Consider the following 24,683-nt stretch of genomic DNA (forward strand, 5'->3'; position numbering starts at 1 on the left):
CAGCCAAAGCAGAAGAATTTTCCCATCCATAACTCCATCCCCCACGAGAAATGAGCTGAGGAATGCTGTCCCAGAAAACTTTTTATTTCCACCTCCATTCACATACAAGTTAAAAGCAAAAATAAATAAGGGGGCACAATAAATAAGTACCAAAGCAATGGGCAGACACAATAAATAAATACAGACTGGGGTGGCTCGAGCCCATGGGGCCCAGAGCTGCTATTTCACATGAAATAGATGGGGATGGGGGTTGTGTCCCAGGGGGTTGTACTTGGTACATACAGCCTGAAAACCGGTGACTGCCGATTGGGTTGATGCAGCATCCTCAGCGCCCACTCAGCTCATAGGTAGCAATGTTCACCTGGTCTGGGGTGTTCGTGATGCTTACAGGCTGGCGGGGCTGCAGGGAAGTGCAAATGAACCAGCCGGGGAAGGCGGCCGACTCAAAGCGGGTGGTCCCCTCAGCTGGGCTGTCCAGGCGGTAGAAGATGAATCGTGTCAGCTCCACACTCTCAATATCCCTCCTGATGTCAGCTTCCTATAGCCAGGGGGGTGAAATCAGGGTCAAGGTGGAATGGAGCCCCCAGTTGCACAGAGGACAGACTGGTGGGACCCCCTGCTCACCTCCAGCTGCAGCATGGGCTTGGTGCCACTCATCACACATGACATATAGAGTTGGTAACCCTTGATACCCAATGCCACCGGCGCCCTTCCAGACCCTGGACCGCCTTGTGATGACCGGGGACGGTACAGAGCAATGTTGAGCTTCACTGCAGAGAGAAGGGACAGGTAAGTGGGTGATCCTGGGGTTGTGGGGTGGCTCCTGGGTGGTCCTGGGTTTAGGGACAGGGACACTGGGATGGGAGCACATGCTCTCACCTTTCTGTCCTGCAGAGGGTCCCTGCAGGTGCAGGGCCACCAGCTGAGTGGGTGACTCCAGTACGAAGCACTTGTGGTCAATGTCCAGGATGTCAAAGGACTGGGAGCGAGTGTAGCGGAAAACGGGTGGCCTGGTATAACTGCCCTTGATGCACTGGAAGGAGATGGGCTCTGTGGGGAGCGAGACAGTCAGCAGGATGCTGCTCCCAGGTCCAAGAGTATCCCCCAAGAATATCCTCTAACTGGGGTGACACCCCTGACATCACCCTCGTACCAAAAATATCATCCAAGAAGCTGCCCAGGTCACTATCAGCAAAGTCCTTGTGCGACGGCTGCTTTAGGAGCTTGGTCACAGCAACCACCAGGATGGCAGCCTGGCGGAAGGTCCTGGAAAGGTGTCCTTTTGTCACTGTCACCTGGATGCCCACCTCAGGTGATGTCACCTCCAAGTCCAGTCGGGGCTTCTGGGGAAGAAAGGGGATGCAGGGTGAGAGCCTGGCTTCCATACGACATGGATCTCACCACTCCCACTGCCCCAGCATTACCTTCTGCAGGCAGAGACAGTTGGGGCCATACAGTGTCTCCTCATTCAGGCTGAAAGGCAAAGGGAGATGGTGAAGTCAGGGTCAGGAATGCAGTATCACATCCCCAAAGTCTTCTCCAGAATGGCTATTCTTACCTGCCGCTCTCCAGTGTGTCCAAATCAGGGACGAATGCCATTGCCGGTGCTGACTGCAGAGCTGCGGGCAGAGACTTCACAATACCTGCAAACTTCTGAGGCACTTGGCTGCCTGCTCCTGCCTGCCCTGCCTGCAGTGCTGTTTGGCTGCTCTCTGAGCCCAGCGTCAGTGTGGCTGGTTTTCAAGAGTCTCTAGAAGGAAGCGCCGTCAGAGTGGGATTTCCAGGTTTCGCAATGCCTGGTTTTACCCAATTACTCTGTTGAGACTGGAGGGCTGGGGGAGCTGGTTGCCCCCAAGCAGTGCAGTGGAGAGGCAGAGCATGGAGCAGACAGGGGATGTTCCAGGAGCAGAGTATGGGGCAGAGCAGAAGGATGCTCCAGGGCTGGCGTGTGGGGCAGAGAGCAGAGGCAATGTTTGGGGTTGATGTGTGGGGCCTGTGCCATGTGTCAGGCTGCCATTTGGTTCACCTAGCAGGGAGGCGGACTCAGTGCCAGCTCTGACCCCAGTCCCAATCCCAGCCCCAGCACAGCTGTGATGACACCCACCCTTGTCAGGGCCAGGGATTGTGGGTGTCCCGGAAGTGGCTGGTGATACAAGTGCTGCCACTCCACCATTTCCCATTGCTTCCTCCTGCACTGCCCAGACCCCTGGTGCCATGGCCAGCTGTGCCTTCTGTCACCCCTCTCGTCCTCGCTGCCCTAACACCAATGGGTGCAGGACCTTGCTGTCCACTTTGTTTCTTGTGCTCGCTCATGCCACCCTGGGGACATGTTCTTCAGAGTCATGGCCTTCAGGGACACTCCTCACCCTCATGTTTGTCCAGCGCGCCAGATTGCACCATGCTGGGAGGGCCGGGGATGTGCGTGGCTGGGCTTGCGTGGACTCGGGCTGTTGGGGTGTTTTCCTGGCACCCGTTTCACTTCCTGAAAGTGCCATCCAGCCCTGCACAGCTCCTGTGGCCGAGACTGGCACCAATATGACTCACTGTCAGGAAATTTCCAGAAATGCAGAGCTCCCAGAACACCTCCTGTGCCCTGCTGGGCATCTGCTGGCTGTCACACATGGTGGGATATCCCCAAAAGCCTGAGGTGCCCCAGGGCAAGGGGTCCTCCACGACAAAGTTCAGGTCCTTAGGCCATCGCAGAGGTCCCCAGGCCACGGTTGGGGTCCTGAAGCCATGATGAGAGTCAGCAAGCCATGAGAGGTTTGTGAGCCACGGACCACGGTGAGAGTCCCCAGGCCATACCAAGGGTCTCCAGGCCGTGGTGTGAGTTCTCTGGCCACGGTGGGGGTCCCCGGACCGTACAGTAGGCCCCAGGCCCCGCCTATGCCATGCCTTGCCTTGCGCGGCTCCCGCCCCGCTGTTTGACGCCAGACTGCGCAGCCGCATTAGGCCGGGATCAACGGGCGTGAATAAAGGGGCGTGGTAACGCGACGTGGTGACGCAAGGGGCGGGGCGGGACTGGTGGTCGGGGCCGCTGTCAGAGCCGGGGCTACGAGCGGGGTGTACGGACACGCCGGTGGGTTTCGCGGCAGGGCCGGATGGTGGGGCCGGACCCAGCATTGCAGGGCGGCTGGGGGCGGGAGCCGGCACCGGAGCGGGGCGGGGGTCGCGCCGGGGGCCGCGCTGGGCCGGGGGCCCGGGGTCGCGCCCCGGTGTCCTTGGCACCGCCCGGGCGCCTGGGAGGAGGGGGGCGGGACTATGGGGAGATGGGCAGCCCTGCGGCCAATGGGAAGGCTTAGCTGCTCGCTTCGGTCCTATAGACAGCGAGGGGCGCCAAGCCCGGGCGGCGGCGACGGGCGGTGATAGGGGGGCCCGGGGCGGGGGCAGGCCTGGCGCGCTCTCCGGGGCGGGGCGAGGGTCCCACTACCCCTTCCCGCGTCCCCGGGCGCGCGGGGCTACCACGCGCCTCGCGGTCTATCCCGCGCCTTCCCTGGGCCCCGCCGCGGAGCCGCTTCGTTTCGTTTGCCCGTCGAGGAATGCCGTCCGTGCCCGCGGTGTCTCGCGGAGATGTCTGGTGGGCTCTGGTGGGCCGGGGTTGGCCGTGTGGCAGTCACAGAGGGTCTGCCCCGGCCTTCTCCCGCCCTGAGGCCCTCGTCTGTCGAGGGCCCCAAGGGTGTCCGCTGCTGTGGTTGCAGCCGGTGGCTCTGGCCCCGCCGCTTCCTGGAAGGTAGAATTTGTGCTGGTTTTAGCCTAGAAAGTATTCCTAAGTCGCAAGTCGTTACCAAGTACCTGCCATCTGGGCTGACGTCCCCATCCCGGCTGCGGGTGGGTCACATTTAGCACTTTAATCTGCTTATTGTTGCACTCTGGGACGTCATCTGTTGTGGGCATTCCTGAGGTTTCACCTTTCGGTGAGGTTTGGGCTGTGACTTGCTGCCCCTCTGCACTCTCCTCAGTTGGCACTCCCAGTGTGACCTTTGCATTCCTGTGTGACCGTGATATCCCTTGTCTCAGACTTAATTTCCTACGTCCTTGCTTCTGGATCTCTATTTTGATCCAACTTGGAATCATCCCAGCTCCAAGCTTGCCTGTCTCTGTCCAGGCTCCTAGCTAACCCTTCCTGCAAGTGGTCCTCAAAGAGCAGCTAGTTCTGCTCATTTGGGTCCAGCTCTGGCATTAACCTCACTGTTTTTCAGAGAGGTCACTGGATGATGCTGAGTGACAGCACCAAAACTGGACATGAAACTGGAGATGATGATGCTGCTTCTGTCCTAAAGCTTTTTCCATTACATATGCATGGCTGTGCTCTGGCACCTGATTCAGTTGGCTCTCTGAAATATCACAGAATCATGGAATGCTTTGAGTGGGAAGGGATTCTAAAGATCATCCATTTCCACTCCCCTACCATAGGCAGGGACACCTTATACTAGCCCAGGTTGCTACAAACCCCAGCCACGCTGGCCTTGGACACTTCAGGGAATCAGGTGCAGCCACAGTTTCGTTGGGAAACCCGTGCCAGGGCCTCACCAGCCTCACAAGGAAGAATTTCCTCCCAATATCCCATCTAACCCTGCCCTCTGGAAGTGGGAAGCCAATCCCCCCGTGTTGTGTCGTTACAGGCCCTTGTCTAAAGTCCCTTCTCAGCTCTCTTAGAGCCCCTTTAGGAACTGGAAGAGTCTCTAAGGTCACCCTGGAGCCTTCTTTCCTCTAGGCTGACCATCCCTGACTTTCTCAGCCTTCCAGAAAAATAACATTGTGTGTTTTGCTGTAGATCTGATGAGGGTGAATTGGGAGAATCCCCAGTGCTGTGGCACTTGTGGTCCTGCATCTGCTGGCCTTTCTTGCCACGTGTGATTGTGGGCAGCGTGGAAATGAGAAGTAGTTCCCTTTTTCCTATGGGTAAATCTGTCAAAAACTTTGTCTGAATTCAGATGCCTCTGGGTCTTCCTCATGCTCTTTGAACCAAAATCTTACAGTTTGCAATGGGAAGTGTAGCCTCTGTCGTGCCAGGCAGCCAGAACTACAAAATCACAGAATATGCTCAGTCGGAAGGGACCCGCAAGGATCATCAGATCCAACTCCTGGCCCTGCACAGGACCATCCCCAAGAGTCACACCCTGGGCCTGAGAGCGTTGTCCAAATGCTCCTTGAACTCTCAGGCTTTGTGCTTTGACCACTTCTCTGGGGAGTCTGTTCCAGTGCCCAAACACCCTCTGGGTGAAGACCCTTTTTCTGATATCTGACCTAAGCCTCCCCTGACGCAGCCCTTGGGGTCCTGTTATTGGTCCCTACAGGGAGGAGATCGGTATCTGAACTAGGTTCAGCAAGACAGACCTGGAAGGCTGGCTAGCAAAATGCTGGCCATGAAGGTGTGTTGTTTTTTCGATTCCCTTGTGAAATTTCATTTTAATGTGGTGAACACATGATAACTGCTTTGACATTGGGCTGCTGCTTGTTAAACTGGTCTGGGATATGGAAACCAGCCAGCTGGGTCACCTCTAGCCTTGGGTCCTGTCTCTTGCGGGAGGAGCCGGGTGGAAAGGGCAGCTCCAAGAAGAATTGCTCCAAATGCCTGCACTTCCTTCAGGACGATTTCCAGTGCTTTCCTTGGGCTATGGTGATTGGTTGGATGTGTGTAAAACCCCATGGCTGACCTGTGGCAAGCCCCCTGGCCTCCCAGTATGTGCCCTACTCAAAGCAGCAAGGTAGAACCTCTCCAAGGTCCCACACCAGCTCCAAGTTACTTTTCTGGGTTCTCTGAGCAGGGCAGAGCCCCTCTCTGGGTCTTTCATCTGTACTGATATTCTTGGGTCTGGGCTTTTGAGGAGAAGCAGTCTTTCTTGGAGCCCACTTCTCAAGTGCTTTGCACTGCTGTACCCCTACTTTGCAAACGATTTTCTGTGTAGATGGTTTCTTCCCAGCTTTATCCTGGTGCACATCACAACAAACCAAGAAGAAAACCTCAGCCAAGCACAGTGGTCAGAGAAATGGAAGCCCAGGTCTGGGAGGGAGAGTGATGGAAGAAGCTGAAATCAAGAGATGTGGGTGGCTTTGGTGTGCAGTGGCTCATTTGAGACTGGTGTTGGGTACACCCCAAGCAAATTTGCTTTGCACTGTCATGACAGGGGAGATGATGATGCCATGCTGCCAGGGATGGGAGAGGCAGACCTGGCCATGCCAAGTGCACTGGGTGAAAACTGCATTCCCAAGCCACCTGGCCGTGGGACAGGGTGGATGGATTAATCGAAATTAAAAACTAATCCTAAACTTGGTTCTCTGGGGAGGGGATGGTCTCTGCTCGGTGCCCTCCTGCAATAATTTGTAACCCACTCTTCTGTTCTCCCTCAACAGGAACTTGTGTGAGGCAACAGGACAAAAATGCTTAACTTAAGGACTTGTGCAGCAAAACTGAGGCCGTTGACGGCCTCACAGACTGTAAAGACAATTTCCCAACACAGACTGGCAGCACCCAGGACGTTCCAACAGCTCAGGTGCTACAGTGCACCAGTGGCTGCCGAACCATTTCTGAGTGGGACTAGTTCAAACTATGTGGAGGAAATGTATTATGCTTGGCTGGAAAATCCCAAAAGTGTACATAAGGTAAGGATTAACCTTGCCAGGACGTCATCTTCACTTCTCTGTGTGTCTGAGCAGTGGGTGCAGGTAAGTACCACCTCTTGAGGAGGAGTAAATTCATCTGTAGGGGCTGGATGTTTGTGGACGGTCCTTCTGCCTCACTTTGTACAAAAGAAACAACAGTGATTCCTTGAGCAAGAACCAAGAGGAGCTTTTTCTGTTCAAGAGGGAACGCCGTGGGCTTGGGACACGGGCAGCGTCCTGGATCACAAGCGGATACAAGGAGTGGCTTCTGGGAATCCACCTGTAGCAAGCTCCCAGTGCTTTATTTTTTCCATCTCTGGTGGCTCATCAAGAGGGTTGATTCTGGAGTGGAGGATGAGGAAAAGGGGCAAGGAGGGTATTCTCCGCATCGTGACTGGTTTCCTTTTTGTCTCAGGCATGGGTGGTATTCTGTGTTGGTGCAGATGTAGTTAAGCTTGGTTTTTAGCTTGTGTATGTAAAGCCAGACTGTTGATGTACAGATGGGGAAGGGGGTGGGGTCTGGTGGCCAGAGAAATTCCCACCAGCTGCTCCTGAATTTAAAACAATCCAGCTGTGGGCAGTATGTGCAGAGGTCTGTCCTGATCTGGATCACTGAAGCTCTTCCAGCAAGGCTGAGCCCAGCAGGTGAGGGCTCGGCTGGGAGGAGGCATTCTGAAACGTGACAGCATTTTCCTGCATCCCCAGTGTTTCACAAGGAAAATGTTCCTCCAGTGACTAAGTCTCAGCATTACCCAGGGGATTTTCAGGACAGTTTTGGAGTCCTGATGTGGAGCAGGGATTTTCTTTATTTGTGAGCCACGTGCAGACCAGGAGTGAAAGCAATTAGGGGTATAAGGAATCCTATGCGCCAGTACTCGTAGCAGTTTTGATGTGTTTTCATTGGCACCGATCCCACTCATCCAAAATGAAGGTTCTAAAAAGGTCTTAACACAGGATTTTCACAAAAATGTTGACTTTCTGCTTCTTCATGCACATCCCAGCCTGAAGCATCCTCCAGAAGGTGCCTGCAGTGGATGGGAAATGTCACCCCTCTTCCCTTGCTGTGCACGCCTGACCTCCAAGCTGGGAAACTGGGACATAGCAGTATGAACCTCACACCCTTCTTTGTGAGCTGAATCTGCTAGAAGGTGCTGATTTGGCTTGGTGAGCTGGTTTCGGAGTGTTCCAAATAGAGAAGCCTGCCCTGAGCTCCACTCATGTAACTGAGCTCAGGATCCCTCTAAGGCCTGAACTCTCTTGGTGTATGGCAGGCAGCTGGTTGGTCAATCCCGCTTTGCCAGTGCATGGAGGAGTGCTGGGAAAGCCAGTCCAGGCTAATGCTTTGTGTTGCAGCTGTGGGACTGTCTAAAAATGCCCTGAATCTGAGCTCTCTTGTACCCAAAATATGTGTCTATGTATCGTATATCCTGTATGCATCTATGCAGGGTATAAAAGCAAGTGGAGTGCTCACAGAGCTGCCACAGGCACAGAGAAGTCAGAGGGGAATAACCCCGTGAGTGTATTACTGCTGTTACCTTTGGCAAGTGCTGGATTAAAGCAAAGTTCTTCTTCCCATGATAAAGCAGGACAACTCTGATGGGGCTGTTCAGCCTCTCCCATGGGAGATGTGAGCTCCAGAGGCACCTCTGTGCTCTCCAGAAACCCATGGGATAGCCTTTGGATTCTCTTGAATTCAAAACCACATCAGCAGGTTGAAAGCTGACGTTTTTATGGCACTTATCAGGGCCCTAGCCTGCCCTGTGCCATCCGGACATCATTCCCTGGAGCAATAAAGCACTCGGTGAAAGTGCCCAAGCTGACCCAGCTGGTGCCACACCTTGTTTGCAGAGTTTAAAGTGAACTTTGTCTTCCAAAACAGAAGCTAATTGCAACTCCAAGAGGTATGAATAGCAGAAGGGAGGTTATAAAGGCTACACCCCTTCTCCACCCATTCCCACCTACCTCCCAGGTTGACAGGTGCTCCTTTTCTCTTGCTTATTTGCCAGTACATGAAACAGCCTTAAACCATGGAGCAAAGTAGTCAGCCAGGTTCCTCTCCATTCAAAGGGCACAGAGCCCATCCCTGGATGCTTGTCCCTCTGTTTGCAGGAGCTGATGGCTTTGGAGGCACCCAGGAGCTCTGTGAGCCTGGGGAAGGAAAGAGCAGGGATGGAACAAAAAGCAGCTTTCCCTCTTTTCCCACTGAAATTTCCCTTAGTAGTCAGAACAGGGTGGGGTGTTTTCTGTCTTCCCCCCTTTTTCCCCTTGGGGGAGTGATTGTTAATCAGTTACAGTGTCAAAATGTTCCAGATCTTATTTATGTTCCTTTAGCATGACCTGTTTCTAAATTTATTCACCTTGTGCAGTCATGTGATAGGACAATGGGATGTTTGGATAAATTTGGACTGGAAATACCTTCCTGGGGCATGTGATGGGTGGTGCAACTGGAGGAGCTCTGGAGGGAACAGCTGAGCTGGGGTGACTCCATCAAGGGCAGGTTTTCTGCTTTCTGCCCCAAGCAACCCCTGCTTTGAGGGTCCTTTTCTACTCGATTTAAACACTCTGGGGATGGCTGGGCTTCGCCCATTTCTGATCGCCAAAGCTGTATTTGGTGCTTTCTAAGGTGCAGGATGCCAAGCTCCCAGTCACTGGAGAGACCCTTGGGCTGAAGCCAGCATACAAATCCCATGGGATTTGTTTGCTCTGGCTAGCTTCCTGGGTCTGTGCTGGCAGACAGCTGCTCTTCTGCTGTGCCCTCATCCTTTGCCATCATTTGGCAAAGATGAAATGAGGCACAAGCGTGATGGGAGGATGTGGACTGGACTTCGTTTGGCCAGGCTTTCTCCTTTCCCAAATCTGTTGGTGACACAAGGAGGCTGGTTAACTTGGGTTTGGCCTGGGACACTTCCAGGCTTTTCAGACAGTGCTGGAAAAGTATGACAGCACACAAAGTCTGTCCAGGTCTTTTTTACAGTGTTTTGATATGTTTTCTTAACACCTAGAAATGCCCATCTGGAGAGGAAACAGGAGCAGAAGTGGCAGCTACCTCATTCTGGGCATGGGAGAGCTGGTATGGGAGTACCTCCATAGTGTTGTCATTGGTGTCACCAAAAGGATGGGGGAAAATTGAAGAAGAGATAGAAAAATAAAAACATTGCTGGTTGAGTGCTGAACAACACAACTTATGCTGGGATTTAGGTCTCTGGCCATTCAGACCATGGAAAGAGGAAGATGTGTATTTGATTACAGGGCAGAAATATTTTTCAGAAAATATTGGGATATTTAGAGAGTAGTGGCCTCCCCTGGGAAGAAGGAAATGAGCTGGAAGTCCAGGCTGGGGCTTGTTGCTCAGAGCAGTGGTTCCAAGAGCAGAGCCAAGGGATGAGGTATCACTGTGTCCTGTCCTGGTGCCACTGCCAAGGTGGGGGATGGCTCTGGTGGTGGCCTCATGCCAAAAGAAACAATCCAGACGGATGGAAAATGGGATAGTGATGTAGTTGGAATAGTGGGAGAGCTTTGGTGCTCTTTTGTTCAAGGCAGGTGGGTGTCATCAGTGGCAGCTGCATGGAGCTGAGGTACAGGGGAGGAGGTAGCTCTGTCCCCTGTTTTGGCAGTAAAGTTGAGACCTCTGTAACCTTGACTGAGGAGGTGTTTGGACTGCAAGCAAAGGCCGTGGTCACCTCTCTTCTTTCCTTTTTCCTAGTCATGGGACATCTTTTTTCGCAACGCCAATGCTGGAGCTGCTCCAGGCACTGCCTACCAAAGCCCCCCTCCACTGACTGCCAGCCTCTCCGCTCTGTCCCAAGCCCAGTCCCTGGTTCAGTCACAGCCTAATGTGGATAAACTGGTGGAGGACCATCTTGCAGTGCAATCTCTCATCAGGGCATATCAGGTAAGGGGACTTTCATGCCAAGGAGGGCCATGTCCTTTGTAGAGGGTTTTGCGGTGGGCTGGAGTTAGTGCGAATGATGCACGTGTTTGCATGGAGAGCGTGCAGGATAAGAGCTGGGCTGCCTCATTAGGAATGGGAGCAGCTGATCTGTTGGGGCAGAAGCTCAACTAATGCTTTGCTGGACAGTAGGAAGACTAAAGCTATTGTCATCCAAACAGGGTGGTAGGGAGGGGGAGGTCTTCTCCACATTGGGTAGTTTGCTGCCGTCTGGAATGCTGCTCCTGTGCTATGGGCTCCTGCCATGCTTAACAGTGGCATGGAGCACCCATCCTGCTTCCCGCTGTTGCTGATAGAACTTCAGAGGTCCGAAAATAAAAGGTCAGGAAACATTTCCATGTGATTTGCAACCTGGAAAAGGCCCGTGGGGCTGGTGGGCTGTAGCTCAGACCAATGTTGCCAAGTCAGCCGTCTGGAAGAAATGAGTTTGGAGCAGGAAAAAAACATCCTCTGGCTGAGGGAAGGCCAGGAAGTATTTTAACTCTGGAGAACATTTAAATGTGTTTCTAATTCTGCATTATCCTTTTACTTTTTGTTGTCCTCTGGTTTGTCATGTATGGGGACTGTAATTATGGCTGTGGTGAGAAGTTAATGAACCCAGATGCTGTGCAGTTGTGACTGTGAGCTTCTCACCTGTTTCTGTGACAAAGCACTTGCTGTACTGTGCAGTTGTGTTCCTGCTGAGGTATGGGGAAAATTCAATATAAAAGGCTATGAGTTACAGCAGGAACTGTAGCTGTGGGCAAGTCCAAAGGTCTGCCCAGCCGTGGCCCTGCTCTCTGGGTCCAAGACAGTGCCCACAGCACCGTGCTGTGCCTGCTGCTGCAACTGCAGTGCTGATGTCAACATCGGGACCTGTTTGTGAGGACCTGCATGGCTGATTCCATGAGAGATGACCGCCCTGCCAGCTCTCAGGCAGCCCCTGCCAGTGGGCAGATGCTGTGTTTGCACACGGAGTGACTGATCTGATTGGAAGCAGAAGCTTGAAGTCAGTGATTTGAACAGAAAATCCATAACCTCTTCAGCATGCCTATCTCTTCAGGCTCTGAGTGGCAGCACAGGAAGATGATGGCTCTTGGATGTATTTTCCTAAGCTGTCCATAGTGAGAAATCTAGCTCCCTCCCTGCCTTAGTGTCATAGCAGGGCTGTAGCTGCAGTGGGATGTCCAGATGAGGAGGTTCACGACAGTATCGGGAGGTGCGAAAGAGTATGTGATTAATAACTTACTTAAAACATCACACAGTGATTTCTTACTTGGATCAAGCTTGGTTTTCCCTGTAATTACAGGTGAGCAGTGACTACTCTGCTGCAGCATCAGCGATGGCTTCTTAATTGCAACTGCTTTTGCATGTCCACGTCATTATTAATTTTGAGTTGTAGAGTGGTTTGGCTTGGCAAAGGCCTTACAGACCATCTTGTTCCCACCCCCCTGGTATGGGCAGGGATACTTCTCATTGTCCCAGGTTGCTCCAGGGTTGGACCAACCTGGCATTGAACACTTCTGGATGGGGCAGCCACAGCTTCTCTGGGCAGCCTGTGCCAGGGCTCATCAACCTCATAGGGAACAATTTCTTCCTGATATCCCATCTAACCTTGCCCTCTGGCAGTGGGAAGCCAATTCCTCATGGCCTGTCCCTCCAGGCCCTTGCCCAAAGTCCCTCTCCAACTCTGCTTAGGCACTGGAGTGGGCTCTGAGATCCCCCTGGAGCTGTCTCTTCTCCGGGCTGAACACCTCCAGGTCTCACAGCCTGACTCCAGAGCAGAGAGGCTCCAGCCCTTGGAGCATCTTTCTTCTTCCTTGCTTTGGTTTGTGTTGCATATGGATGCTAACAAACAGCATGGCTCCTGTGGGGAAAGTTTTCTTTGCTTCCACACTGATTTGAGGATTCTCTGTGTACTTGCAAAATGCTGAGGTAATCTGTAAGCCACCAGGTGTCCCCAGCTCAAAGCTGTTTGCTGGACTAAGCAGCCTCCTGGTCCCATTGAAGGCATCCTGGGCAATGGGGAGCAGCATGGTGAGCTTCCGTCCTGCTGACTGCTATGTGATGGGCTCATCCCTGTGCTTTGCTCCAAGATGGACAAGCAAATAGTTCACAGTCAGAGCTGGCCCAGAGAAGTTTTCCTTTGGCCATCAGTGTGCAGGGTTATAGTGTCACCTGGCCCTGCTGAGAGCAAGGGGTGATGATGCTTTCTGCACAGTTTGCCTTAATGCCAGTGGCTCATTTCAGACTCCTTGGCAGGTAAAACCACAAAAGTCCCATCCTAAAATCCCCATGGTATGCTCTGAATAGGAATGGGTTCTGGTAGATAGGGTCAGATCAATGTGTCCGCTTGTACAAGCGGTTTAGTAATCCACTTGTATTTGAGTGCTTTTCCTAACTGGTAGCAGATTTGACGCCTAGGGCGTTGCTTGCAAGGAAGGTTCTGCACCCTGTACCATGGCAGTTGTATTTCCTGATGCATTCCCAGAATTGCTGAGCCTGAAACTGTCAAGGAATAACCCGTGGCTCACCAGTTGGAGGGTGCTGGCCACCAAGATGATCTGAGTTTGCCCAGTGAGATGTGCTGGGATCTGTCCATGGGTACCAACTTCTGTGGCAGCAAAAGCCCCGAACTCCTCATCACCTCCTGTTCCCTGTGGCACCCAATGTGGATTCAGACCCAGCACAGGAATCCCTGGCCTGACTGCTGCTGCCAGGAGCTGTCAGGTCTCCCTTGGTGAGAGGGATCTTCATTGTTTCCCCACCTGGCCCTTCACAGGAGAGTGCTCCAGGTTCTGCTGTGGGCTTCTCTCTCCAGAGGGATGCTGTGACCTGTTGCAGAGCTGGGCAGGTGTTCCTCAGACATGTTCCTTGGCCTTCCAGGAGCTAGTGCTGCTGGTGGCAATGCCTGTTTTCTCTGCCCAGTTGGCAAGAGAACACCTATATCTGTCAAAATCCGGAAAATTCATATAATCCCAGAATAGTTTGGATTGGAAGGGTCCTTAAAGCTTATCTTGTTCCACCCTGCTGCCACAGGCAGGGACACCTACTACAGCCTTCCAGATTGTTCCACAAGCGCCATCCAACCTGGCCTTGAACACTGCCAGGGATAGGGCAACCACAGCTACTTTGGGCAAATCGCCTCTTCGTGTGCCTGTGATTCTTAGGACAAGATCATCAGTGTGAAGTTACTGTGTCTGTAGAAAGGAGCTGCTCGAGTTGGACACTGGAAAAACATTAGGAGACCCTGTCTGTGCTGTGAAGAAGCTTGCCATGCCCCATGCCCTTGCCAAACCTGGTGTCAGGTAGAGCAGAGCAGTCCTGATGGCTGCTGGCAGTCTCCTATGTGCTGTAGGTGACAGTAAACCCAACTTCTCCAGGCTTCAGCTGCAGCTAGAATTGGGGTAGCTCTGCAGAAAATGTAAAGAGGGAAACTCTGAATGAAATTTTCTGTTTTTTTAAGGAATGTTTCTTCAATTAACTTGTTTTAATGACTAATCTGTGTTGTTGCTTCCAGGTCAGGGGTCACCACATTGCAAAGCTTGATCCTCTCGGCATTAGTTGTGTTAATTTTGATGATGCGCCAGTAACTGTTTCTCCAAACGTCGGTGAGAATTACTCTGCAAATAATCTCTAATGTAATTTAACTTTTTTACCCCTCCCCTCTTTTGTTTTTCTCTCCCTTTTGGTTCCTGTTCTCCTTTCCATTCCTGGTGCATTTCATAGATTCGAGGGCATCATGTAGCACAACTCGATCCACTGGGCATCTTGGATGCAGATCTGGACTCCTCCCTTCCAGCCGATATTATCACATCCACAGACAAACTGGGTGAGGGCTTTGAGAGCAGTTGGTGCTACATTGCTTGAGCTCCCCTCTCTTTCACAGCTTCATAGGTAGATTGCTTCACAGGCCGGGGGTCTGAAGTTTCCTTAGTAATGATCACTCTAAAATTGTAGTTGCCGGCAGCAGCAGTGCAGTCCTGCCACCCTCTGGCTGTCACTCCAGTACTCAGCTCATGTTTCTTCAACCACTGCCAATCAGTGTTACCACTGATCTTGCTCATCCAGAAGCAAAAACCCGGAAGGGCTGGAAGCAATTGCATCTTCTGGAAATGCGAAACAGAGAGGTTTTATGTTGGTGGGAGCTGGAGGTCTGTTCTCTCAGCTCCTTTTGCTGCCCTTGGGGACCCTCAGAGCTGGGAGTGAATGTACTGGGTTCATCTCTGCAGGGCTGAGGCTGCCCTCCTGAACTTCCAGCCTGCCCCAGCATGTGTAAATCCTTTAATTGCCCTTTTTCCAAGACTGACCTATGAGTCCCTACTGGTGATCATAACAAGGAAGCTTTGGGATGCATTCCTGTCCAAGTAGAGAGGTGAAACTCCCAATGTGTTTGACTGAGAGCTGCATGAATGTTGTACAGAAGTGTGTGTGGTCCCCAGGACTTGAAATCCTGATCTGAAAGTGCTTAAACCCAGCGCCTCTCCATGTGCTTTAGAGCTGATTTCTGTAGTTTGCTGCCATTCTCCAAGCCAGGATGAGATTGCTGAACTGTGTCACTGCACTGGTTCTTCCCAAGGTAGTTCGCTGGCACTCTGAGTGCTCCAGAGGCATGCTCATGCTCCTAACGTAGAGTAGAGCAGCAGTGATGATTACTAACCTCGCCAATCAAAACAGCCTATCAGAATGTACAGTGCATGTAAACCACCTTGATTCCTTACTCATCTGCCAGCACAGGGACACCAGCCCTGGATCTGCTGGACTTTTGGACAGGAGCGGTAGGGAAGGGAGTAGGTTTTGGTTGGACCAGTTTGCTGGATGATGAGGAAGCCGCTTCATCCCACAGCCTCCAACGTGCTTCTCAGGAGCACCAACCCTTGGCTGAACCTCAGGAGCCGTCCAGCTGTAGCTTGGAGTGTGTCCTGTGCCTGAGATATACTGATGGCAAGAAGTGGGGAGATGATGGCTGTGAACCCAGCTGTGGGAGAAGACACACGTGCTCATAGGCAGCACTGTGGGGAAAGCAGGAGGACTTTTTAGGTGAACTTAAAGCCACTCACCACTCTGGGTAGTGGAGAGGATGAGGAAAGGCTTTTCTAACTTGGGTTTTTTTGCCTCTTCTGTGGCTGCTACAGTTCTGAAGCACAGCAGGAGAGGAGAGCCCTGAAGCCTTATGCCTGGTGGATGTGTATCCCTTTTGAGATAGAGCAGGGTCTGGATGAAACCCAGACTGAGTCAGCTGTGAGTGGTGGCACTGACAGCTGGTCCTTGGCAGGAAAGGGAGCCGGGTGTGGGGAGCAGAGTTACTGTGCTGCTCAGGAAGTCATAGACTCACAGAGTGGTGTGGGTTGGAAGGGATCTTAAGATGTCAGCTAGTCTAACCCCACTGCTACAGGCAGGGAGACCTTTCACTAGACCAGGTTGTTCCAAACCCTGTCCAACCTGTCCTTGAGCATTTCCAGGGATGGGGCATCCACAGCTGCTCTGGGCAGCCTGTGCTAGGGCCTTACAACCCTCATAGGGAAGAATTTCTTACGTCCAATCACTGACATACCCTTTGTCAGTGTGCAACCCTTGTCCCTGGTCCTGGCACCTGCAGACCTTGGTAAAAAGTCTCTCTGCTCCTTTCCCCTAAGGCCCTTTATAGACTGAAAGGTCACAACAGGATCTCCTGGAGCTTTCTCTCCTCCAGGCTTTCCCAGCCTGTCTCCATAGCTGAGGGGCTCCAGACCTTCAAGCATCTCTGTGGCCTCCTCTAGACTTGCTCCAGCAGGTCAGTGTCTGTCTTGCTCTGGGGACCCCAGTGCTGGAGGCAGCACTGGTTGGGTCTCACCTGAGTGAAGCAGAGGGATAGAACACCCCACCTCAGCCTGCTGGTCACACTTCCAGTGCAGCCCAGGACATGTATGGATTTCTAGGTTGTCAGTGCATGTGGCTGGCTCATGTCCAGCTTCTTATCCACCAGGACCTCAAAAGTCCTTCTCTACAGAACTGCTTTCCATCCGTCCGTCCATCTGTCCGTCCATCCATCCATCCATCCATCCAGGGACTGGGGATTGCCCCAACCCTTTCATTTGGTGCTGTTGAACTTAATGAAGTTTACATAGTCCCTCCCTCTCTTCCAGCCTGTCCAAGTCCCTCTGGATGGCATCCTGTCCTTCCAGCATGTCACTGCAGTACTCAGTGATGTCACCTGGCTGAGGGTGTCCATCATTCCACTGTCCATATCATTGGTGGAGGATTTAAACCCTACTGATCCCAGCAAAGACCCTTGAGAGACACTGCTCCTTACTGCTCTCCACTTGTACACATTAAACTCACAGGTCTGCTTCAGGGGAAGGTCAGTTCAGAGGGAAAGTCAGCTTGGAAAACTGCTGAGCCCGCTGGTTTCTCAGGAGCCAGGTGTATTCCAGTCATGTCCTGGCTTCAGAGGATGCAGAGCCCAATGCTGCTCCCTCACAGCACCAGCCAGCCTGCTGGGTTGGAAGCAGTGTACAGCTGTAACAACATCTGGAGGAAGTAGTCCAGGCTCTGGTTTTCCTGCTTCCCCAGGGTGAGTTGCCACAAGCCAAGCAGTGTGTCCCAGTGTGGCTCCCTGTGGTGGGAAACAATTCAGGTGTAGCAAGTCCATAGGCATTGGCTGGAAGGAACTTCAGCATGGCATCTCTTGTGTCTGAGCAAGCCCTGGAGCTTAATCTCTGTTCCTTTGTGGCTTTTATATGAAAATACCTGTAATGGTGGAAAATACCTGTAATTTGGTTAAAGTGTTGTTTTGCTTCCCAGAAATCCATGAATTCATAGGAAATAATGAGTCCTGGGAACAAGATATAATGGTGGCAGCTGCCAGCTCATGCTGGGGTTGTGTTTCATGGTAGAAGCCCAGACTCAGGTGGCTAGATTTTAGCAAAAAATTTTTCTATCTTGCTATAAGTATTATTTATACTGAGTAGATTTTGCTCTGGTACTGTTGTCTTGGAAAACCTCATCTAGTCAATCCTAGCTGTAACTGGGTGAATTTAGCTTGCAAATAGTGTTCAGGAAGTGAGGAAGGAGCTGCGGTGGTGCAGAACACAGAACTCTGGCTGGGCCTTAGGTTGGGTGCTGCCTGCTTGTGGCAGAAAAAGCCAATTTCTAAGCAAATCCTGCAAGCCTTTTTGCTTTGAAAAAATATGTAGCACTTGACAGGGTGGTTAATAACAGGGGCGGTTTTGAAACTTGGAAACAATCTTGTTTCTTCTTTCTGAGCAGTGAAGTCCTTTAAAGGTCAGCTTTTGTGGTGCGATCACAGTTGCCAACAGTTTAAATGGCAGTGCTGTGATTCAAGGAAGTTGGATGGTTAATCTCGTAAATGGATCCTTCTTCTCAATTGCCTTTTGTTTAGCAAATGGTTTGGTTCTGGTTTGGAAGCTGTTTTTGGATTAAGCAGTGCAATCTTTGGGGAAAATATCAGAGGGAGAAAACCTGCCTAGTTCCCCTTTCTCTTGTCTTTTCTATTTGAAATAAAACAAAGTAATCTCATCCTGGTCTTCCACTGCAGCTGGTCTGGCATAGTGTGAAAAACAAGGACTACAGGAACTCAGTATGACCCTGAAAATAGAAAGAAAGAAATAGTACCTTAGCATGCTAAAATCTGGGTTTGTGGTGTGTGGAAGGCTCTGTGTGTCTAAGTGTCTGTCTGTCTGTCTTGCTCCTCGTGGAAGGCAGCTGCCTCTGCCTCATGCCAAGGGGAATTGATGGAAATCCTGCTCCAGCTCAGGAAGAGCCAGGCAAGCCCCTGCAAGGAGCTAGGCTTGAGGTGCTCCTAAGTTCCTTTCCCACACTTTGGGGAAGTGTCTGATTTTCCCTGCTGACCCAAAGGACAAGTGTTTCCAAGGCCTTTTTTGTAACCCAGGTGAGACTGAGGCATTTAGGTCACCGAACCTAGCCAGGGAGGCAGCTCTGGTGGTGCATGCTTGCCCACTGCTCCAGTGTGCTGGCACTCCTGCCTGCACCAAGCAGGCTCCAGAAGAGACAGCTGTGCATGCCTGCTGTGCTGCCATCTTTTCTGTCTTCCTCATGAACTGCCTGCTTGTTTACACCCTAATGCTCCTCCTCTGTGCAAAAGCAGCACCCTTGCCTCTGTGGATTGACCTTGAAATCCTCCCAGTAGCACAAGCAAATCAAACCCTCTGGAGCAGGTGTTTGTGGGAGGCAGCTTCTAGCTCTGCAGAGGGTTTCACTACCTGTGATGTAGCTTGGCAGGATGCTTTCGGTCGTGGCAAATGAAGATGCCAGGCCACCCTCTCTCCCATCAAGGTGCAAGAGGAGATCTCAAACCATGCAGCTCAACTGCTCCCCAGTGTCTGATTCCCCCCTTCCCCTCCTGCTCCTTCCTCCTCTCATCAGACTTCCCACCAAGATTTCTCTTCTGCCTAGTGTGTAGTCATCCTCCATCCCTGCCCTTTTGCCTCTGATAGATTTTGACTGTATTTTAAATACTGTATTTTTTTGACTTGTGCTTTCTGTGACTAGTTTTCACAGTTCCAGGTTTTTTTTACTAACTTTGACTGCATCTCTCTATCTTCTCCCTTTCTGCATCCCCCTCCCTGCTCCCCGCCCCAGACCTCGCAGTGTTCAAGGAGCGACTGAGAGTGTTAACAGTAGGAGGTATGCAATTAACGAGCCTTTAACCCTCTGGAGTGCAGGACTCTCTTTGAATAGGTTATTCTGGTCATGAACTGAGCTGGTAAAGTGGACCCCTCCCATCTCCCATCATTCCTGAGTTTTGCGGCATGTTTTATTTTTAATTTCTACTCAAAGTCTTGATGTAGGTGTATGGTTAGTGACACTTTGCCTCGTATAAATCCTCAGTTTGAGCCTTGATGGCCTTCTCTATACTGTGTTTGCATGCCTGGCTTCCTAGAGTACATGTTCTGTTGTGAATATGAATTTTACAAGGCCTCAATCTCCCTCATTGGTTTAAGGCTCCTAAAAATCCAAGCTCTCTTCTGGTTTTGTCGCAGGGAAAATTTGGCAGCTCGTCCCTTGTCTTCCTCCATGTGATGGTGTTGCTGCCTATAAATACCGAGCGTTGTCAGAGCTGGCAGGCTGCAGCAAAGAAGCAGCAAAGATGCTTAGATGTCCTAAAACTCCTTGTGAAATCTGATCACTCCCCAAAAGTGTGCCAGTGTCTTCAAAGCATCACAGCAGAACAAGCCAAAGTCCTGTGCTGTAGGTCTGCAAGCTTCAGCAAATTACTGAGGATTCCCTGAAACCCTTCAACAGGCAGTTTGTCTGGGATGCTCCTTACTGCCTCCCCCTGGGAATTCTGTTTGAATGGGAACCAAAGAGAAGCCCCAGGGACATGGGGCCAAGTTCTCAGTTCCTGTCTGGTTCAGTGTTCCTAGGCATAGCTCCAGAGCAGAGCTGCTGGAGCCTGGCTTCATTCCTTCTCCTGGGACTCTAGTGTGCAGGAGGGTGGTGTGTGCAGTAGAGGGGGATGAACAGCAGTGGCAGCCAAGAATGTGTCCACTACAGGCTGACTGGAGTGTTCCCGGTTTCCGGACTCACCCCTCAACGCTGTACAGGGATGAGTCATGACCAGCCCTGTCATCACGGAGTCACAGACTGGCTTAGCCTGGAAGGGGCTTTTCATACTACCCAGTCCACTAGAACAGGTTGCTTCAAGCCTGGCATTGAACGCTTCCAGGGATCAGGCTGTCTACAGCTCAGTGTCCATTCCTGACCAGACAGCAAAGGATACACTTATAAGATGAAGTTCAAGGAAAGGGCCAGCTCAGGAGGGGTCGGTTTTTGCCTCTCATTCTTCTGAGGAAGGTGGGTTACACTGCCCTGCCGTGTTTAGATGGCGTTCCCCATCCCCTCTCTAAAAGAACCCCTGGCTGGGGTCCTGGGCTGGTTTGGAGGAAGCTGGGAAGAGTTAGTGGTATGTGTGTCTTCTGCAGCTCCTGCCCTGGGGTTAGGAAACACCTTGGGACCAGGCCTTGTTGGGAGTGCGGGAGGGGTGAGCAGGAGCCTGAAAGAAGTGCCAGGGCTGTAGACCCACTCCGTTATCCAAATTACTGCTTCAGAAGGGTCATGGGACTCTTCAGTTCCTGGACCCGCTTCTGCCTTTCTGCATCGGTTTAGCAAGGTCAGCACTGTCCCTCCTCCTCTGTGCCTCAGTTTGCCCAGAGACAACCATGAACTTCAGTGGGTAGTGAGGCACCTCTGATGGCTTTGGGGTACAGCAGGACTCGCCTGCAGCCCTAAATCCCAGTCTCCAGCTCTTGGCCCCTCTCTAGGCCCAGCTCACCTCCCCACAGCCCCTATAACATGAGTCGGAGCTGCCTCCAAATCATCAGCTGCCAGTGCCAAAGGGAGGAGGTTTGCTGAGCAGAGCTAGGCAAAAGCTCTAACTAAAAAGCCGTTGGCTGGGGTGAAAAGGTACCTGGGCAGCCAAACCCCTCAGTAGCTGCTGGCCACCCTGCTCCCGGGCTGAGCTATTCAGGAGAGTCCATCAGAGCCCTTTTCTCTTTCTTGCTTCTCTGTCTCTCCCTCCTTTGAGTTTTGTGTGTTTGGTTGTGTCTGTTTTAACTGTTTCATTCTCTGCGTTGACTCCATTTTTAATTCCCACCATGTGCTGACACCTCTGATGTGCTTGGTGACTCCCCAATTCTTGTTTTTTTTTCTGTCCCCTCTGTTACAATTTGTTGTACTTTTTTTGTGTTCTTGGGGCTCCAAACTCCCTGACTCACCCTGGATTTTAATTGCCCGTTTCCATGCATATACATTGCTTTGTGCTTCATTTCCTGTGGTGCCTTCCATAATAACTCATTGTTCTGTGCATAATGCCTTTTTGTTTAATTATGGCTTGATTTGTATCCATATAAACCTTTTTCATGCTTATTACTTTTTTTATGCTGCTTTTTTTTGTCCCTTCCCCACCTCTTCCAAATGTCCCTGGTCCCCGTGTGATGGTATTCCCATCCTTCTTCCTTCCTTCTTTCTCTTGCTTGTCCCACCCATGACAAATCCTACAGGCTTTTATGGTCTGGATGAATCTGACCTCGACAAAGTTTTCCACTTGCCCACAACCACATTCATCGGTGGAAATGAATCGGCTCTTCCACTCCGGGAAATCATCCGTCGGCTGGAGGTAAGGAGGGCAAGGGTCTATACCAGACGTGTATACAGCCAGGGGCAGGAGAAGAGCAGTTGTCTTTGGAAAATCCTGAATCAACCTGCACATAATAAGATTTTCATTTTGGGAACTGCTCCTCAGCGCTCGCCCTACTCAAAAGAGTCACCTCAAGTAACCTGCTCAGCTCTGATTTCCTCCAGCTTCCTGCTGCATTGAATCAACGCACTTGGTTTGCCCAAGGTGGAGCAAACCCCAGGTAGCTAGATACTGCGTTTTTTGAAACCTCTCAAGCTATGCATTCCAGTTTGAAGCAGCAGCTGGTGCTGGAAGAGCACAGAAGTGGGTTGGAGGCCAGTGATCCCCTCTCCAGGCACTGCAGCAAGACAGTTGCTGTCTTGCATGGGCATCCATCAGAGGGTCTTGGTTCAGGTTTGAGACCCCTGGGGCTGGGAATTCCAGCTTGTGCAGGCAGTTCCCCTCTTCTGCCAAATTTCATCCCCTTCTGTGCTTGGACTGATCTCAAGCAGCTCTCAGGCATGCTGCAGGCTGCTCAGATGGTCTCTGCTGAGACTAGTTGACCTTGAAAGAAGCAAAACTGTGCCAACATCTTAGTTCAGCTGCAGAAATGGGCTCCTCATTGTGGGAGGAGCTTCTTCAGATTCTCCCCTGCCCTATGATGTAGGATTTTGGACTGCTCACAGGTGATGCCACAAAGAGGGAAAATCTCTCCTCTGAGGTGAATGTAAAGGACTTGAGGGACTGACCGTGGGCCCCTCAGGGAAGGGGAATTAAGCAGCTCGATGCTGGGTCAAGTGCATGGTCCGAGCTGCCTTGCAGCATCCCGGAATATGGCCTGCCACATCCCTTTTCCTCAGTGTACAACTCAAACAAGGCTCTTAAAGCAGGACTGTTGCAGGGCTGGCAGCTGGGCTCCCTCCAGGATCCCTCCTCCAGCTGCCCTGCATGAGGGTTGATGTCTCTGCCGGCATAGAAGGGACTCTTTGGCTAAAAGGGTAAAGGGGGAAATAAAGAGCCCCTGGCCCTGGGATTCAGCAGGGTGCTGCAAGTGCCAGTCCTTTGGGGGTTTGAGGTGCTGAAGCTCTGGCTGTTGTCTGATGGCCCCTCATTTCCTGTTGGAACAGATGGCATACTGCCAGCACATCGGTGTGGAGTTCATGTTCATCAATGACCTGGAGCAGTGCCAGTGGATCCGGCAGAAGTTTGAGACCCCAGGCATCATGCAGTTCACCAATGAAGAGAAGCGCACGCTGTTGGCCAGGCTGGTCCGCTCTACCAGGTACCCTGGGTGGGCTTCACCTTTTCCATATCTTCCCCAGGAGATTTGCTCCCAGCCAGTGATGTAGCCACCAGCTGAGTCACATCTTGACATCATCTGTTGCCATCAGCGTAATAAGCAGGTTGATGCCAGTGAGCTGCCAGCCTGGCAGGATCATGTGCTGGCAAACAGCTTGAAAATGTGGCTGATCCTGAAAGAAAAGATCTAAAAGTAAGGATTAAGTGCATCACAGTGTTGGAGTGGGGGGAAATGGCCAGCTGAGCTCTGTGGGAAGACACTGAGGTGACTGTTGTGCGCTGCATGGTACCAGTTTGAGCATCAGTCAGTGCTGTGGCTCTCTTGGTGCAGTCCCTGTCCCTTCTTTGGTTTCTGCCCTCAGCCGTAGCCCTGGCATTGATCCCTCCCTCCCTTTGCCTTCTAGGTTTGAAGAGTTCCTCCATCGGAAATGGTCTTCAGAGAAGCGTTTTGGTCTGGAGGGATGTGAAGTGCTGATCCCAGCATTAAAGACCATTATTGATAAATCAAGTGAGAAGGGAGTGGACTATGTGATCATGGGGATGCCCCACAGGTAACCTTGCCTCAAGCCATGGTGCTGCTTGGTGCGGGTGGAAGTGGGGGGGACGCGGGGGATGCTGCTGAGGTTTGGTACTGGAGGACACACTGGTTTCTGCCATCACCTAATTGATCTTGGTTGGTGGTAAACTTCAGCTGGAGAGCTCAGGCCTTGGCTGCTCTCTACTCATCAGGGTCTTTCCAGCTTCTTTGTAAATTAATTTGGAGAGGGGTGGTGGCTTGAGGTCAGAGCTGGCATCATGCTGGAATCCCAGCACCTGCGCACTCTGAGGCATCACAGCAAGTATGTAATATCTGCGCTGAGGGATCTTCAGACTCCTTCTGAGGAGTCCCCATCTCTGGGTGACCCCACAGCCATTGCAGGAGGTGTAGGCTGTGGGAGTGGGGGGTTGTAGATCACTGTCAGCATGCAATGGCTGTCAGCAGTGGCCTTGCTTTTGCAGGGGACGCCTGAATGTGCTCGCCAACGTGATCAGGAAGGAGCTGGAGCAGATCTTCTGCCAGTTCGACTCTAAGCTGGAGGCAGCTGATGAGGTGAGCTTCTCCCCCTACCTGCAGCAGGCTGCTGCTGCCTGTCCCTGAGCAGTCCCCAAGGACTGTGGCTGGATTGTGCTACTGCTTCTGGTGTCACAAGTATTTCCACGTTGCAAGCACACCTGGGTGATGGGAGTCTTAGTAGAGGTATCAGTGCTGATCTGTCCTTGCTGTCCTGGGGGTGATGTGTGCTGGTGTCTCCAGCACAAGCTTGGCTGTTGGCAGCTCTCCAGGGCATGAAGCAGCCTTGGGGTGGATGCTGAGAGGATGGGAAGGTGGCCAGGAGCAGAAGTTAATTTGTGCCCCTGGTCCTCATCTGGGGGTTCTGAAGCAGCTCCAGAAGCAGCTTTGTCACTGCAATAAACTCAGGCTCCAAAGCTTCAGCATCATAAGCTGGGATGATATGGCTTTTGGGAAGCTGGACTGGGCTGGCTTGATCCTGCCATGATCTTGATTGGGATTTCAAGGTGAGAAAGCAGCAGCCTGGGGCCTCAAGGTGTCCTGATGGGATACCTGGCCACATATTGGGAATGTTGCCATGGATGGCCGTGCTGCTGCAGTGCCGGTAGAGTTCAGGGAAGCGTTACCTGTTATTCAGGGTCTTTGCCCAACCTACCACACTTGCT

At 51.9% G+C, this 24,683-nt stretch overlaps 2 protein-coding genes across 9 annotated transcripts in view; one reads left to right on the forward strand and one right to left on the reverse strand.

The window, feature by feature from the left end:
• Positions 1-63: 63 nt before the first annotated feature.
• On the reverse strand, positions 64-2,950 carry LOC111938925 (interleukin-1 receptor antagonist protein-like). The gene is made up of 6 exons (XM_023940895.2): positions 1,559-2,950; positions 1,425-1,473; positions 1,154-1,343; positions 880-1,050; positions 625-770; positions 64-538 (listed from the first exon to the last, which is right to left on the reverse strand). Exons 1-6 carry the CDS (start codon positions 1,597-1,599, stop codon positions 326-328), a joined length of 810 nt encoding a protein of 269 aa, XP_023796663.1. The 5' UTR covers positions 1,600-2,950; the 3' UTR covers positions 64-325.
• Positions 2,951-2,996: 46 nt separating this feature from the next.
• Positions 2,997-24,683, forward strand: part of OGDH (oxoglutarate dehydrogenase) — a 29,592-nt gene continuing 7,905 nt past the window's right edge. The window contains exons 1-9 of one of the 8 annotated variants that reach the window (XM_023940877.2): positions 2,997-3,079; positions 6,355-6,603; positions 10,307-10,495; positions 14,052-14,142; positions 19,133-19,177; positions 21,553-21,668; positions 22,796-22,950; positions 23,372-23,518; positions 23,967-24,057. In XM_023940877.2, coding sequence (XP_023796645.1) covers positions 6,382-6,603; positions 10,307-10,495; positions 14,052-14,142; positions 19,133-19,177; positions 21,553-21,668; positions 22,796-22,950; positions 23,372-23,518; positions 23,967-24,057 — 1,056 coding nt within the window. In that variant the 5' untranslated portion in view covers positions 2,997-3,079; positions 6,355-6,381. Of the gene's footprint in view, positions 3,080-5,217; positions 5,373-6,354; positions 6,604-10,306; positions 10,496-14,051; positions 14,143-14,260; positions 14,364-19,132; positions 19,178-21,552; positions 21,669-22,795; positions 22,951-23,371; positions 23,519-23,966; positions 24,058-24,683 lie in introns of those variants that run through there. The other 7 variants (XM_023940876.2, XM_086865319.1, XM_086865318.1 and 4 more) reach the window with 7 other exon arrangements.

Source organism: Cyanistes caeruleus, chromosome 29, assembly GCF_971803275.1.
Source record: "Cyanistes caeruleus chromosome 29, bCyaCae1.hap1.1, whole genome shotgun sequence".
NCBI lineage: Eukaryota > Metazoa > Chordata > Aves > Passeriformes > Paridae > Cyanistes > Cyanistes caeruleus.

Coding starts and splice junctions, on each gene's coding strand:
- LOC111938925 (XM_023940895.2), bottom strand. CDS start 1,599: ATGGCATTCGTCCCTGATTTGGACACACTGGAGAGCGGCAG. Junction 771..879: donor ACCCTCTGCAGGACAGAAAG/GTGAGAGCATGT, acceptor TTCTCTCTGCAG/TGAAGCTCAACATTGCTCTG. Junction 539..624: donor AGCCCATGCTGCAGCTGGAG/GTGAGCAGGGGG, acceptor CCCTGGCTATAG/GAAGCTGACATCAGGAGGGA.